General features: G+C 46.2%; 1 protein-coding gene across 3 annotated transcripts in view; it reads right to left on the reverse strand.

The window, feature by feature from the left end:
• The window catches only part of ITPR1 (inositol 1,4,5-trisphosphate receptor type 1), a 149,006-nt gene that overhangs the window by 49,741 nt on the left and 83,210 nt on the right, over window positions 1-16,055 (reverse strand). For all 3 annotated transcript variants that reach the window (XM_042823314.1, XM_042823315.1, XM_042823316.1), the window contains 2 exons: window positions 7,781-7,913; window positions 6,588-6,778 (listed from right to left, as the gene is read on the reverse strand). In XM_042823314.1, coding sequence (XP_042679248.1) covers window positions 6,588-6,778; window positions 7,781-7,913 — 324 coding nt within the window. The remainder of the gene's footprint in view (window positions 1-6,587; window positions 6,779-7,780; window positions 7,914-16,055) is intronic.

The raw sequence follows: 16,055 nt of genomic DNA on the forward strand, positions 1-16,055 counted from the left end.
TTGATTCCTGTGCTTACCAAAAAGAAAAAAAAAAAAAGGCAGCATGACCTTGTTTTTCTGAATAGCTTGCCTCTGCCTGCTTGTGGAGGACTTTAATCCTGCTAGGGATCATCTTAAAAGTTGGGTTTGGATTCCATGGAGAGAACAGGGAGAATCGCTGACTTACATCCCTACTTCTTGGAGCACCAGAACCTCATCTGAACGTCAAGGGAGAGCCACAGGATAGGTCCCCTGGGATATCCAGACAGGCTGCCAGCACAGAGTAATGCAAAACTTCTGTGGCTCCAACATACCCCAAGGGGTATCAGCCATGACTGACATATAAAGGCTCCAAGCGCTGTCACAGCAATCTCACTTCATCCACCTTCAGCCTCATCCAGGCATACTGCTGCCCCCAGTGACAATTAATCATCATTGTAAGACAAGGCCCCCTAATAGCTTTTGGCTCTCGGTGCATTCTTAGCAGGTCTTGTTAGTTTTCAACATGGTGGGGTGTAATGGTAGGGGAGATCCTAGCTTTCACTGTGCTAAATGCATGAAAACACACGTGAAAGAGACCGTGTGCCCAAGGGCTTGCAATCTGAAGTCTCCTCACACCCATGACAATCAACAGCGCATCAGGAGGTGGATTTCCTCAGCGCTAGTTTAATTGCTAGTGCAAGTGCAACGCCTTGTTTTGGAAGGTAACTATGGGGTCTGGATTTGCATCGTGCTTTGTTTCAGAGAGCTCCCTCTCTAGGCCACAGCCCACAGCTCGGTGTGATGCCTGAAGCAGGTCCTTATAAAGATTAAGTAGTAAATTTGGTTAAAACAAACCCAAACTGCCAAATCTAAAACACTATTTTGTAACCACATCTCTGTTCTGCATCACTAACACTTCTGTATTATTTTGCAAAGTTTTCTCCTGATTTTAGAAGGCAACAGCTTGCACCTCCCAGCAGCAGCTTCTGGAGGGTTATCCTCAGGTATTAGTGACCAACAGAAGCAGCTGCACTCAGCTTGTGAGATTTCCATGGAGTCCACATGCTGTTCTCAGCACAAGGCCAACACCTGGAATGTTTTCAGTGCTCCTCAGCGCTTCCTTCCCTTACTACCAACACAATGCACACCAGCTGGGGAGGTCTTCTCCCTGAGCCTACGTAGCAGCTTGGTTCACTTGGTATCTGCTTCTTTCCTATGACCAGCAATACAACTAGGAATTGGGCAATCCAGATTCAATTGCTTTTCATTCAAACAGGCAATTGCTCAATAACCATCAACCCTTGTTGGACAGTGAGGTACCAAATTTAACAATGGAAACCACAATCCATTTTGCAGGAGCTTTCTTGCTGGTGGCAGTACATGAGGAGTAAAGTCAATCAAGCTGAAGCACACGTATTATAGTGCAAGACAGAGCTGGAGGCCAGAGAGCCATGTCAGTCCACCATTTCACCAAAACTGTATTTCCTATGAAACCAGAGGATTGAGAAGCCAGCTGCTGCTAATTCTGCAACAGAGCCACATAACCCCACTTCTTTCCTGAAAAATAATCACTTTTTCCTTGAGTACTGACCCCGTTCACTTTGCGTTTGCAGCCCACCTTGGGAAGCCATGTGCATGAAGGGGTGAGGAAAGGCACCACTGTGCTTCCAACCGGCAGCTCTGCATCACACTGCTTTGGGGCAGCACTAAAACTGCTTAAGCTGAAGTTATCGACCTCAGGTACTTTCCCTTCCTGAAAATACCCACAGGTGCATGTGGGCAGTTTGTCATGTAATCTAACTTTCAAGAAGATCCCTAATTAAACCAGTGGACCGAAGTCTCCATGGAGAGGCTGTTATGTAAGGGACTTGTCATTACCTTTCACAGATGAAGGAAACCCAAAACTCCACGGAGGGGAAGAAAAATACATGGTGCTTCTAATTTGTATCCGGAAGCTGAGAGAAGTGTTACAGAAGTCTTCAACAATTTTCTCCACTGTCATTCATTGCTGAGATTGCTGTAACAGAGGAAAACTCGCCGCGTTGCAGTCTGTGCATGGAATGGGCCATCCTTTGATCTCTTCCCAAGGAGCTCAGTGCTAAGCGTGCCTACAAGCAATAGCAATGGCCCCACTGCTCCTGCAGAGCCAGGCTCCACGTGCCAGCCGGCAGCACCCAGGTGAAGGGCACCCATCCTGCCAGGGCTGCCCGTCCTGCAGCGCTGATGTGAGCTCTCTAGAGGCGAATGCTGAGGGTTACATAAATTAATAAAAGGTTTTACGTAATTTTCAGTTCAGTGAACAGTAGCATTCGTCAAGTTAACCTGCTGCTTGGCCTTGACCCTGCAGTCCCATCTCCACTTCTGTCTCCTTACAAATGAGGGCAGGCATCCATTGAAGGGGGAGCAGCCATCCTGCTTGCCCCAGCTGCTGCCCCCCATGAGTGCTTCTGTTACCAAAGCACTCCCAGGGTTTCTAAGATGCACCAAAAGCTAGAAACAACAACAAACTTCTAAAAGTTTCCATCTGGAGAGCTTTAAGTGGGCAAAGACTTCTCTGTCTTTCTCCCCAAACAGTTCAGCCCTTACAAGAAAAAAGCAGAGCAGTTTGGTGTAACGTGTGTGCTGTCCTCTTGGCCTCTAACCTAAGATAAACCAGGAATTACTTTTCTCATCCTGCTTCTCCTCCATATTAATTTTCTTAACAATACAATAAAAATCACTCCTGCCAATTATTATAAGGAACATTTCTAATTTGCTTTTCTGCTGGAGTTGCCAACCACCTACTTTGCCTAGCCTTAATATCGGCCCTGCGTGCACTTAATGAAACAGCAACACCTATTCCAGTTATCCCTTCCCAGCATCACCGGGATCTGCTCTCCCACTAAAGCTCATGGGAGTTACCCGGGAACTCCCATTATTAACCACATTACAGTCGTCATGTGCAGTTCCTGTGTGTCACTGCAGACTTTTGCTTAACTTCAGGCTGAACTCATTTCCCGTGTGAAAACCTGGAGTTAGGAAAATGCCGTGCAGAGGCAACGCATTTCTGGCTTTGCTGTCAAAGCCTTTTTACGTAACCCGTCCTGATCCCACTAGTTTCCTATTCTCAAAGGACTGTAGGTATAAGCAGGTTAAGTTTAGCAAAAATTATTCAAATACAGCACAGAGCGAACTTATTCAGAATCCTACAAATGAAAAGCTGCTAATAATAACAAAAAAATGAAGTGAAATGACAACAAACTGTGTTAGAACACAGTGCCAACGTGAGCCGACTTGGCCAGGTTGACTGCCACAATGACAAACGTATCTGATGAAACTGAACGATTATGAGCCCGATGACTGCAGATGACTCTGCCACTGACACATACTGGCAACTGCCATAGAATTTCAGAAAATCCACGCTGCAGGTTGCAGAGGTTGTGCAGCCCTACCTTATATGCAAAATGTACAGCATGAACATCAATGGGAGAACGACTGGGACAAAGCATCACAGAGTACTGGGTTAATTTCTATAAACACATCCAGTCTCACAAGCACGTCTAGTTTCCATAAGCCAAGAAAAAAATTTGCAGCCTGTTCTGTAAGAAAATAAGTCTTACCAGACAGGAGAGCACCACACTGCCATACTGTCATTAAATCTGTATTGTAGTGAAAGACTGCTTCATAAAATATGCTAGATGTGCAGCTGTGCAGGCTAGGAACTACCCCATGCAAAGGCAGACTCCCCACCAGCGAGGTGAGCAGCTATGCTGTCTTACTAACCTGAAGAGAGAAAAGCTTTGGTTCCATGACTTTACCATGTCAAGATGCCAGTTTAACTTGAATATCATTCAGCAATTACTGCGAGGCATACGGAACTGAAATGGTGATTTTACTGAAGAGCAAGCCTGCACGTTCACTTTGATTCACTGGTGTTGAGCCAGCTGTTCTCCCAGAAATTAACTTTTGTGGTTGGCGTTTGCCTACATTAAAGTTTTATTTACTTGGCTTTCATGACTCAACTACTACTGAAAGATGAGAGAGCTGAGTAAGTGCCACTCTTGACTAAAGTTTTGGAAGTTTCCATGGGCCTGACGATGCTGGAGACCAGGCAAGCAAAGCAGGGCCTCAGGGAACTCACTAGCTATCAGCAGGTTAATCTAGGCAGAGATAAGTCAGGGAACCCCTCTGAGCACGGATAAGCCTTTTTTGCCTTTTGCTATTAGGTCACTGGATTGTTATAGCATAGAATATCTACCCTGATAGAATATTCACTTCATAGAATATTTTCAATAAAATCTCATCTGTACTTTGCATGCAAGAGTAAGAGCTGCTGGGTGTGCCAAGACCTCACAGTCTGCAGCACCAGCTGCTGGCGTCACCAAGCGATGTGGTTCCTAAAACATTCTGTTCTGCAAAGCAGCAGATCTGTAACCCCCAGCTCCCAGTGTCCTGTCAGGGCACACACACACACACACACACACACAAAGCAACTGCTGGCTGTTCAGGACAAGGTAAAGGCAGCCACAGAACACTTATTCCCAAAGGGAAAGGATGGAAAACAGTTATTCTGGTTCAGCGGAAGTAACTTCTATAAAGGCAACAGCACAGCAGAAATTGGCAGGACTGCGACACACGGACGTGATCTTCTGTAACCACTGTATGCCAACAGCTTGCTCCTAACCACAGCTATTTCACAGACTCCCAACCTGCAGTTATAGACTGCAAATGCAAACTGAAAAAAAAAAAAATTGCTTTTTTGGTGAAAGAGGTGTCTTTGGAGATGGATGGAACATTTCCCTATTTGTTTTGACCCGATGAGCTAAGAATCTACTTCCAACAGAGACACATGCACAGCAGGAAGTGGCTCTGCTCACTCCATTAGCTCTGGATTCCAGGACAAGCAAAGGCTCTCTCCATCTCAGGCTGGTGTAGAATTTGTTTTTCCTTCCAGCATGACAGTGTGAGGTTACCTGAGGCTACCTGTGATTCTCCCCAAAGAGCGTTAATTCTGTCATTGTATTTTAAGATGGTAGAGGATTTCAAATGCTCTGTTCCCACTTTATCTTCTGCAAAAACTTCACTTGAGAGCACATGTACAGGGAAAAAAGAGGGCACTGATTGATTACAGAGTGAAGAGATGAAGGAACCCTAAAAGGTTCCCTCTTCTCTTAGCAGAGGTTTGTGTGAAAACAAGATGGTACTGTAGATGTAACTGGCGGTTTTAATCATAATCATTTATTATAACCTCCCAGAATTCAGCCTCATGTTACACTTCACCAAGTCTCACCACCTCCTGCTACCCAGAGGACAGCATAGCTGCGCATCTCCAGTCAGGAGACCTTTTCTATGGCACTGGATCTGCTTTTGCTGGCAGGCTGCTTTCCCAACAATCAGCAACTCAGTTCAGCTCACTCCACAGCTGCACAAGCCATACAAAAAGGGGACAAACAGAGCTAACAAAAACAGTAACGTCCGTTTTGGCTACAGCCCACAGTTACATTAGATTGAGCACAATGTGGAACGCTGCCTTCAATCTGTTGAAACATTTATTCCAATAGCTGCCACGGAGGGTCCAGCAAAAATAATGTCACCACTGCAGGGGCACCTATCTGCTGCAATGACACCAGAGAATGGCTGTGGATTTTGGGTAGTGTGGTTTTCAGAACAGAAAAACAAGTAAAGGACCATAGAGGTGGTGATGTTATACAGAGATCAGAAGGGTCACGTATATAAGGTTTTCTTAGTCCTGTTCTGAAAATGCTATCTGGGTTTTCTTTTATCTTTAAGTTCTTAAACAATTGTTCCTCAGCAGCACAAATGGCATCAAATTATAAGCCTAAATCTGTATGTATATCAAATGCTTGGATCTGTCTTCTCTCTGAAAGGAACAACCTGTAAAATCGACCTTTCTAAACAAATCACTGATTGTTGCCTTCAGAGATGTGAAACAACTGGCAGCAGGGCAAGGAAAGGGGAAATCAGTCAAGAATAGCTCTATGTAAGGGCCATTGTCCACGTCTGGAACAAACTGTCTGCAATAAAAAGCCAGAATAAGATACTACATAATCAATAAGGGTAGGCTATTTTGCCAAAGTAACACTTTCTTCCTGTTTGGAAGAATACACCATATCTCAAATGCAATGAGCCAGTTGCTGGATATTCACTAGAATCCATAGCAAATGCAATTCTCACATAGGGACAACAAACGCTGATTTAAAACACAGCAGTGAAGCACAGCATGATTACAGGAGAACAGTGGTAGTTTGGAATTTACCACGCAGTGTTATCTTTAATTCTGATCTGAAATTTAGGACCTATAGTTGTAAGAGTCCCAAAGCATCTTGCAGTTGCTTAAAACTTACTCATAAAAGCAGTCACATTGATGTACACTACAAAGCTGTTTTGTTACACGTTCACTCCTCCATATTGCCCTGGGAAATACCTCAATTACCTAGTGCCCATGCAAACATTTAATAAATTTACTTTTGCATGGCAGGCACTGGTATTTCCCTTAATTACAGGTCAAAGATCATTTAGTCATTTCCCCTTCCATTGCTTAAACCTCCTCAGGTTTCCTGGATCTCAAAAACATTTCCCTTCCCAACACGTTTTAGTCAGAAGATTAATACTTTCCATTTTCCTACCTGTATTGTAGTGTTGCCTCCTTCCAGAAGGGCAATGGCGAGTAGGATGCTCTCGTGGAAGACTCTGTCGCTGGTGGCATTCATGATGAGGTCTATGACCAGGTTGGATGCACCTTCTTTATCCAGATGACACTGAACATCTGCTAAACTCATCTCACCTCGGCTCATTGAACTCGATCCAGAGCTTCCTCCTACAAAGTGATGATGATAGCCTAAGATTCAAATCCTGCCACCCTGAAGTGATGGCACCTCTCTTCTGGTTAAATGGTGAACTATCCCAAGTTGCACCCATTTTTTAACACTGACGAACTCAACATCCAGCATTTCTGCAAGGAAGGGTTTTTTGTGGTTGTTGTTTTGTTTTTTAACTAAGAGCACAGGTAGGACACACTGTGTGATGGGCACTTAACACTGCGGCAATACGTGCGAAGCAGGTGGGTGCTGTCCCTGAGGAGAACAGCCTGGGCTGGAGAGGAGAAATAGCTACTGCCACAGCTAGCTTCGTTCACAGCAGAAGCTGGAAAGAGGGCTGATGTATGAAAAGCTGAAAGTAAAAGAGAACCAAGGGATACAAGGAGATGAAGGTTCTGCAGCACCAGCGAGGTGACAGAGAGAAGGCAGGACAAATTTGAGCAGATGGCAATGCCAGTGCCATGCCGTACAATTACAGAAACATAGAACTGGATGGATAAACAGGGCAAACAAGACAAGCACACAGGAGCTGGTGGAGGAGACAGGGAGATTGAGAACTGAAGCAAAATGATCTAGAAAACAAAGGAGTATGACAGCAGGCAGTGCTGTGCAAGAGCAAATGTTACTGCATCCCAATTTCAATTGGAGGGCCAGTTTTTATGCACTTGTTTGTTGCTGATGGCTTGCAACAGGGTTACCCTGTGGTCCGTAGTGGCAAAACCCACTGAGTGGGGCTTTTTAAAAACTACGCTCTGCCCAAGTTCACAAAGCTGGGAAAGGCACGGAGGTACGAGCTCTTCTCCATCTACGAGCAATTTATTGGGGTTTTCGTTTATTTATTTTTGTGAATTTTGTAGAAACAGAACAGCAGAGGAAAAGCCTGAAGGAAAAGGCGGTAAGGCACCATTGGGTGATGGAGACACACAGACATCTGACAGCCCAGCTTCCGTCCCCCCTGCCCACCTCCAGACCCCGCAGCAGCCCGCCTGCCCCCAGCCCACCTCCTGCCCCGGCCTTGCCGGCGCTGCCAGCAGACAGGGGCCCGTTGCCGAAGCTGGTGAGGCTCTCCCTCCGTCCCGCCGGCCGGACGTTGCCATAGTAACGGTTGACCAAAACTTGCCGGAGCGCCTCGCCCTTGATTCAGAGAGGACAAGGAGAGCATGACTTGAGGTTAAGGAACAGGTGAATGAGCAACAGTCACAGCAAGAGCACCGCCCTGCCATTGCTCTGCGTGCAGCAGTGGAGGGGGACGGAGATCCCAGAGATTTGGAGGAATTCACCCCACACCTCCCGGCGCTCTGGGGCCACCTGGGACACCACGTCTGTCTCCAATGAGACTAAGGGTTCCTAGCGCTGCAAATGGCGGCAGTCCAGGTTTCATCCTAAAGCTTTCTGGTCAGATTTTATTCTCTAAGAGACTTTTTACATTCATTTTTTTTCCTTTTTTTAGTTAAGAATTATTGTCTCAGGTTTCAATGTCAACAAGTGGAACGTTGACAGCGCCAGCATAAAACGAAGAGGACGAGAGAAAAACTAACATCAGAAGGAGCTCTGTGACCCTGCATCCCCAGCACCGTCCCCTCCTGTGGTTCCGGCGTTGGTCACTGCAGGGCTGCCAGCCCCACTGCAGGCACAGCCCTGCAGCTCCCACCGCACACAGCAGCCAGCAGCCGAGCACATGAGCGCAGCGCCGCGGGGCGCCTCTCCTTGGGTGACCCTGACATCCCAGGGATGTCTGCACGAAGCACGCGCTGCTGTCATCAGCACAAGTCAAGGGAGAGCAAAGCACCTCCCAGGTCGAATGTTAGCCCACAGAGCTCGCTCTGTGCTCATTTCAGCCTTTGCAAGAGTCCCCAGTAATTGAGAGGGCTGTACAAAAGCTGGCTGTACTGCTGGCAAGAGGCAGATACAGAAACGCTGCACTTGGGTTGACAGACTTATGTAAGGCCTTTGTGCATTCAGGAAGGCGGGCGATTATTTAACAGCAAGCTGCTGCTCTGCTGCTGGGCGCGTGCTGTGCCTGCAGCAGTGCCAGCGACACAGAGGGGACAAAGGGACTTTATAAGGAGCCCCAAAGATCAGAACTAGCCACCAAGCATTTAAATTTGAACATCCGTTAGGATAAGCTACAGTATCTTCCTCTCCATTTGCAAAACGTTTGATGCTTATTTTCAGTTGTATTTCAAATTAAATTAGTTGTCTGCATATAAATTCAGGCCATCATCCAATAGAGGGCTGAGTATTAGCTATCGTGCAAGTGAAGCCTTGCTTTTTCAGCTCTCACTAGAGGCTCTTAAAACACAAGTAAATGTGTTTAACCACACAGCTTAGACGTGCATCAGCTAAGTCATACAGACCCAGCACTGCCACGGTCAGACTGCTTTTGATACGGAGCTAGCACAGCCAAAATGTCAGTTAGGTGAAGCCTTGTACTCGGTGCACTGCAGAGACAAAAGCCTGCTGGGACCTGATCTAGCAACCCGCTAATGTCACTCCCAGGCCAAGAGACCCCACGTGTCCCCACAGCAGGCTGGGATCGCTGCTGTCTGCTGGCAGCCGTGCTGCTCACAGAGCAGAGCTGCTCCTACCGCCCATCACTGTGAGAGCAGCAGCACAGGAACTGCATTTTATGGAATCAGATGGGGACGGGGGAAATGGCAGGGAGATGAGATGTCAGAAAAGCTCTAGCAGAGCTTTCCAACCAGCTGCTTCCAAAAGTTTAAAAAAAAAAAAAAAAAAAAAAAAAGGTTCTTTTGGAAGTAAGAGGAGAAGAAAATATCAGAGCTTTTCCAAGGGCATACGCTTCCTATCACTGCTTGGGCCAAATTGTGAACATGTAGGAGAGGCAAGAGACTAGCTCAAAAGCTCAAGCAAACTTATCCCCAAGGAGCAAGTGACTGACTACATGACAGCATTTAGCACATGACGGAGTGCTTTACTCACCCTTCCTGTCTCAGTCTGGCAGGTAAGGAAGGATATGTGACAGAACAAGGCTAAGACAGGCAAAAAAATCCTGAACTACATCTTCCTTCCACACGGGTACTGATTAAAAGGAAACCTGATACTTACAGCGCCCCGTGCCAAACCCAAGCTGCTCTCCCATTGCCTTTTCTGTTAAGCTGACTAGTGGCTGTCTCAGCATCCGGCATTTAAAAGCAGCAGTTTCTACTCCTTGGTAACAGTACTACAGAGATCACCACTTTGTAGTAATGCTATGAAGATCAGAGCACACATGTGACTACAAGAAGTGCTGCTTAGCGAGCTGCCCGCATCCTGAGCGCAGGGGGTAACTCCAGCTCCTGGGACTGCCTCCGGGCTTTCCTTCCTAGCCATCGTGTTGAGTTCTATGGCACTGCGATGTGTACAATATGCAAACACATCAGATGTCTGGTGGCAGTAAGGAAAACCAAATATGCTACCTAAAGAAATCCAGAAGCATTCAGTTTTATCTGCATGCATCTTCAAGGTAAACCAACAGTAAGCAGCATACAAACACGATGAAACATATGTCAGTAAAACAGATGCAGTGCACAGATCAGGTGTTATCAAAAACCTGTTATGACTTTGAAACAGTAAATCTTTAATACAGTTTAAGAGTGAAGCACTTATCAGTTGCTGCTCCTAGCAGAGAGTAGAAGAAATTAATACATGTATTAACAACGTCAACTTGTCAGCCTCGTTCTTTATGAAAGGGCAGGTGGGGCCAAACAGGCAAATTCCACTGGCACCACTGGGTGCTGTAAGCGTGACCAGAGCAGGATTCGAGGCTGAATCCCAAGCAGCCCAGCCTCACCCTTCCTCAGAATACAACAGGAGCTGCCCAGATGCCCCGTTTTGTAAACACTGCTGCTAGCCTTGCTAACTTCAACAGGCTGACAACGAGCAGATAACCACAGAAGTGTCTTACATTACTTCACTGTTCGCAAAGAAAAGGTAGAGGATTAGTTCTGAACACGCTTGACTGCTGTACATACCCTTCTATGATCCTCCAGTTGCCTCTGTGGTAGACTTTGATCAAGCTCCTGCTGCTGTGCATGTAAAAATTTCCTTTTAAAGCAGAAAAACACTAAAGAGACACTAACATCTTTGCACTCATGGAAAATATTAAGGGAAGTCACGGCTGAAGGCAAGGGGGAGATGAGAAAGACCAACTGACAAACTGAACAACACATGAGCCCTTCCCTAGCTCCAACAGTACTCAATCCGTCTGCTCTGACACCGGCCAGCAGACTACATGGCATGCACGTGTGCCAAGGCATTCTCATGGATTTAAAGGAAACACAAAGTCTATCTAATTGTACAGGTACCACATGAGAGTTTGTCAGAGCTCAGACCATGCATTATGTCCATGCACACACAGACACGTGTACACACACACACAAACACTCCCTTCCCACTCTACACACACTTCTGGTGGAAGTGAAGGCACTTGAATGCATCTGATCATGGGGAGCCCTTGCCAAAACCTATGGGTTTTTCATCCCAAAGCCAAGGACTTCACCGATATATTAAACAAAGCCCCTTGGCACGTGTAGATTTCCAAATAAAATCTCTCTCACTTCAGATGAGAAATATGTAAAGGGAGCAAATATTCGGGAACTTAGTACAGATTGGAACTTCCACCTTGTAAAGCAGTAATACATTCACGTTCTTGTTGCTTTAAAGCATTCTGAAAACACTGAAACATTCTGAAACCACGCTATGCAGGGACCCATCTTAAACCAGAAGCCATCTTCCAAGCATCTCAAAGTCGTTCTGTGACCACTGAGAACTGCAACTTAGATTTGAACACAATTCCACAAAAATTGCATGTACAAAGGTTTAAAGCATCACAGTCTGCATTTTTTCCTTTGTAATTTCAAAACACAAACAGAGAATCAATATACTCCTAGATTAAGACTTCTGTATTGTTTCACTTGGATTTGTACTCATGAAGGATCCAGATGTAAAATCTACTGACATAACTTCTGGGCATCCCCCTAATTCCAAAACGAGCTGAGATTTCACAGATTTTTATGTCTTATCATCCCAGTTGATGCTGGGATGTCTCGAAAACAAAAAGTGCCTACAGCAGGTCACTAAAGAGCTGGGGATCTTCATGCAGTGAAGGGGCCATTAATTATTTCACTGCGGCCCTTCAAACAGGACACCAGGCTGTTCTGGAATTGCGAAACTTCTGCTAACTTCTTTCATCAGCTCCATTCCTTATCAGAGGTTTTAAAGTGAGATAAGGGGAAAACAAAATTCCTTACAAGGAATCACAGAAATGAAGTCTTTGGCTGCTACCAAGGGAGGATTTCAGCAGATACTTCTCTAAGAGCCCCCCTATTAAAAGCATAAGATAAACAGCTGATAGGCCTGCACTACCCAGGACACATTAAGCTGCTTGTCCTTTGGGTCCCTAGCTTCATCCAGGAACAAAAGATTTGGGACTGGTTTACATGCTTTTGTGTATTTTCTGAGTATCTTGCTGATGCTGTACCAGATTGTAGCACACCAACCATACTTTTCACTGTCTACACCACTTAAACACACATTTCACAGTTTTTCTCTAGCAACAAGACACTCCACCAGGACTACTTCAAGACACCAATATTTGCCTGTTGCACAAATATGGGTGGGTGACACACCTCTACGGAGCTTTCTGCTTCTGGAGGCTGCGGCAGCTATTTGAAAGTAAAATGCAGAAAAATTAGTCATTCTTCAAGACTCTTTCATCTCTACAGAAATCTAGTGGTCAACACTTAGTGGAAGGGAACTAGCAAGCCACTCAACTGCACCTGAGTCATCACAAATGAATTATGGCATAATCATCATGTACACCCTCCCAGCCACCCACCATGCTCCTAAGTTCTAAAAACAGAGCAGGTATACCTTGAACATCCCAAACTACTTGGCATAAGCACAAAGGCACGAGCTAAAAGCTATCGTTGCAGGTGCACACGGGGCGCTCAACCCAGAGCTGCGCTGTTGGGCAGCGTGCTCACACTGCACACACAGGATCTGCCACGTGCACATGGAGAACAGCAGCACACGCATCACGGGAACGCAGTGCACGCATCCCCAGTGGGAAGCAGCCAATGCTACGCATCACTAGGAGACTTAATATGCCAGTTTAAAATTTTCTGTGGATTCTAACCTAGAAACGTACTTTTCCTAAGATAAAAGACAAGTAATGCAGTACCAAATACAAGTAATGAAATATAAAGCTTAACGGCAACAACTTCTCAAAATTAAAACACTGACCACATTGAAACATTGATGAAGACAAGCAACTTGCATCTAGAAGAACTTTGACGTACAACAGAGACCTGAGCATTCAAATGGAACTGCCTACTTCACAGTGGGCAAATTGATTTAACCTCTCAGGAACAGAGGCTAAGAAATCAGGCTCTGATGATGCAGCAACACCCAATTAAGCCCGCTGCTGACTGCTCCATCTGCCCAGAGGGCACACAAACTAGACAGACAAATGGGGCACAGGCTGGGAGAGCAGCTGCAGGGCTTTAACCCGACATCCGCTGCAGTTAGGAAACACACAGCAGAGGATAGAAAACTGCTGGGATCCCAAAGCCTAAATATGGTGAGATCCCACTTCCCAGGAGGGAGCCAATGAAGTGAGCCCTTCCCCTGCTCCTCGTGCAGGGGCTCCTTGGCAGGGAGAACCACTCTGTCCTGCTCCTAATAGCCTCTCCTCCTGGCTCCTTTGCACAGCCTTCGGTACACCGCTTCCTTGCATTGTCACCTCTCTTGGAAACCACACAAGCATGCAAACCATTTCTTTCTTGGCTAACTTGGAGCATGGAGTACTTGAGCCAGAGGACCAAAAGTTAACAGGAAAACCCTCATTTGTGCAGAGGAACACACAGTTCCTGCTCAGCGCGCTCCACTGAGCACACCCTTGGCTGCTTGTGGACTGGATACTGGGAAAGCTACATCGAGTCATTAGTGAGTCTGGGCACATTGTCCTGACACCACCAGCACAACCTGCTCTGAGGCAGAGCAAAAACCACCCCCTTCTTTATGGGTTATCAGCAACAGCACGTACATTGCAAGGGAAATTGGGCACCTTCCTTCCAACGGAGACAGAAGCTGGGAGGCCAAGTGGACACGACTACAAGTGGATTTCAGGTTCCGAACAAAAGCTCAGGCTAATACCATGATAAGCCCCAGTTAATAAAACCTGCATGGATGCTCTGGGGCTGAAAATCAGTAGAGATGAAGAATGAGCACGAAATCAATTTGATCTTCCCAACTCAGACTGAAGAACAAATTCCTATACCTTCCCACTTCAGCCCAGACAGCACATGTGCACAGCTCAGCGTGTCAGGACCAGCCTCACAAACTCATCTGCAAGCAGAAGCTGCAGGCCTTGGCAGGGCTCCAGCGATCATTTCACATTACCATGGCCTTCAGCCACCTTTCAGTAAGAACATACACTCCAAATACCAAAATCGCTATTCTCCACGACAAAATGGGTTAAAACAGCAAAGAATTATTGAGCTACCGCGCGCTGCTTCACACTACCCTCAGTACTGCAAAAGCAAAGCACTCGCTTATGCTGTACAAGAAAAGGGAATGCAGATGGAAGCGTTCATTGTGCTAAACTCCCCATGCCTCAATATCCCTCAGTTCTCCACCCAGAAGAAATGCAGTGGCTCTGGGAAGGGTCACAGGGCCCAGAGCTGCAGGGCACCGTGCTGAGAGCTGTCAGCTGGAAGGCAATGAGCAGCAGAGGCAGGGCGCAACGCCGTGCCTTTTCACCAGCAGCAGTAAAAGTTCCTTTCCACTTGCTGTACAGAAAAACCCCTCTTCCTTTTAAGTTTCCATTCCTACAAGGCTGGCAAGTAAACCACTCATCATTAGCCATAACAGGAGGACTGCATTTCATTTGACCCGTCGGTGACTGTAACACCTGTACCATCCATTTCCCCAACACGGGCTGTGCGTGTTTCCCAGGGCTGTTTTTATCTGACTCAACAGTGGATGTGTCCACCTCAGAAACCACCACAGCACTGACAGCTCAAGCCTGAACTTGTTACATCTCAACCTATTGATGAATGGAAGAAGTTCTGGTCCTTTTTCTTTCTTGCTTATAGAAAGGTAATGAAAGTTTTATTTTCATTTGCTTAAAAAAGAAATAAAAAAAATAAAGGATTCAAGCACCCAGCACTGCAGGTTAAAAAAAAAAAAAAGGAAAATGGTTTGAGGAAATACAGACTTTCATTTAGGTTTAAAGCCTCAAGATTAGTTTTCTCATTAATTTTTTTAAACCCAACAATGAGTAACAGTGCAGGACAGAAGCAGTGAAAATGCCTTAAGCACATTTAAAAGGCAGGCAGAGGTTCCCATTCGTGCAGATGGGGTCTCCTCCAAATAACGCCTTCAGCAGCACAGGATAGGAAGCACCTCACATCGTTAGGTCAAAAATGGCCGGAAAACAGTTGTACCAGGAAAGGCTGCACACATTTGTGAGCACACGCATACAAACACTTCCAAAACAAAAAACAGATCCTCTTTTCTTCAGCCCTACTGAACTTCAGGATTTTGACCCCAAAATACTTGCAAGCAGAAAGCCTCTTCCAGTCCTGGACACTTCTAACTTCAGAAGACTGGCAGGTGGCAAACCTGGGCTGTGCAATTTGCACAAGTAGATTACATTTTCCAAACCACGCTGTATCTCTTCTGGGTCGTTTCCAGGTCTCAACCAGCCACGGAAGGGATCGAGCAGTGCAGAGCAATACGAACTAACATCTCTACTGAGCAGCATTCAGGACCAATGCTGAGCACTGTGGAGTGGACCACATTAATAGCATGGTGCAGGAGGAACTGGGAGCTGCCCTGTGCTGCGTAGGACGTTGGGTTAAGTGACAGAGCAGTGCCTTCTGGTCCTGAAATCTGTGCGTATGGCATCTCATTATCAGGGTGGTGAGGAGAGACTTGGCAGAGAAAGAAGTAATAGGGGGCAAAACAACTAGAGACACATCCAGTGTCACTCAGGCCTCTGATAGCTAGGTTGGATATGCAGGTATCAAGAAATAGAGCGAAGATGTCAGATGCAGCTTAGCAGCCGACTGCCCTGCTTTCTCTGCCCTAACTCTGCTCCTCAGCTCCTGCCCAGGCAGAGCTCCAGCTGGATGCAGGCGCTGCCCTGCCAGTCCTTCCCTGCACTTCTCCTTTCTTCTGAGCCTCTGTTCTCTCTCTGAAATACATCTGTGCAGCTCTTGAAACACACAGAGCAAAAGCAAAACGTTGTCATTCTACCAGCTATTCTGA

The sequence above is a fragment of the Centrocercus urophasianus genome, unplaced genomic scaffold, assembly GCF_019232065.1.
Source record: "Centrocercus urophasianus isolate 14NV4802_14NV808 unplaced genomic scaffold, USGS_Curo_1.0 seq_22, whole genome shotgun sequence".
In the NCBI taxonomy this organism is placed as follows: Eukaryota; Metazoa; Chordata; class Aves; order Galliformes; family Phasianidae; genus Centrocercus; species Centrocercus urophasianus.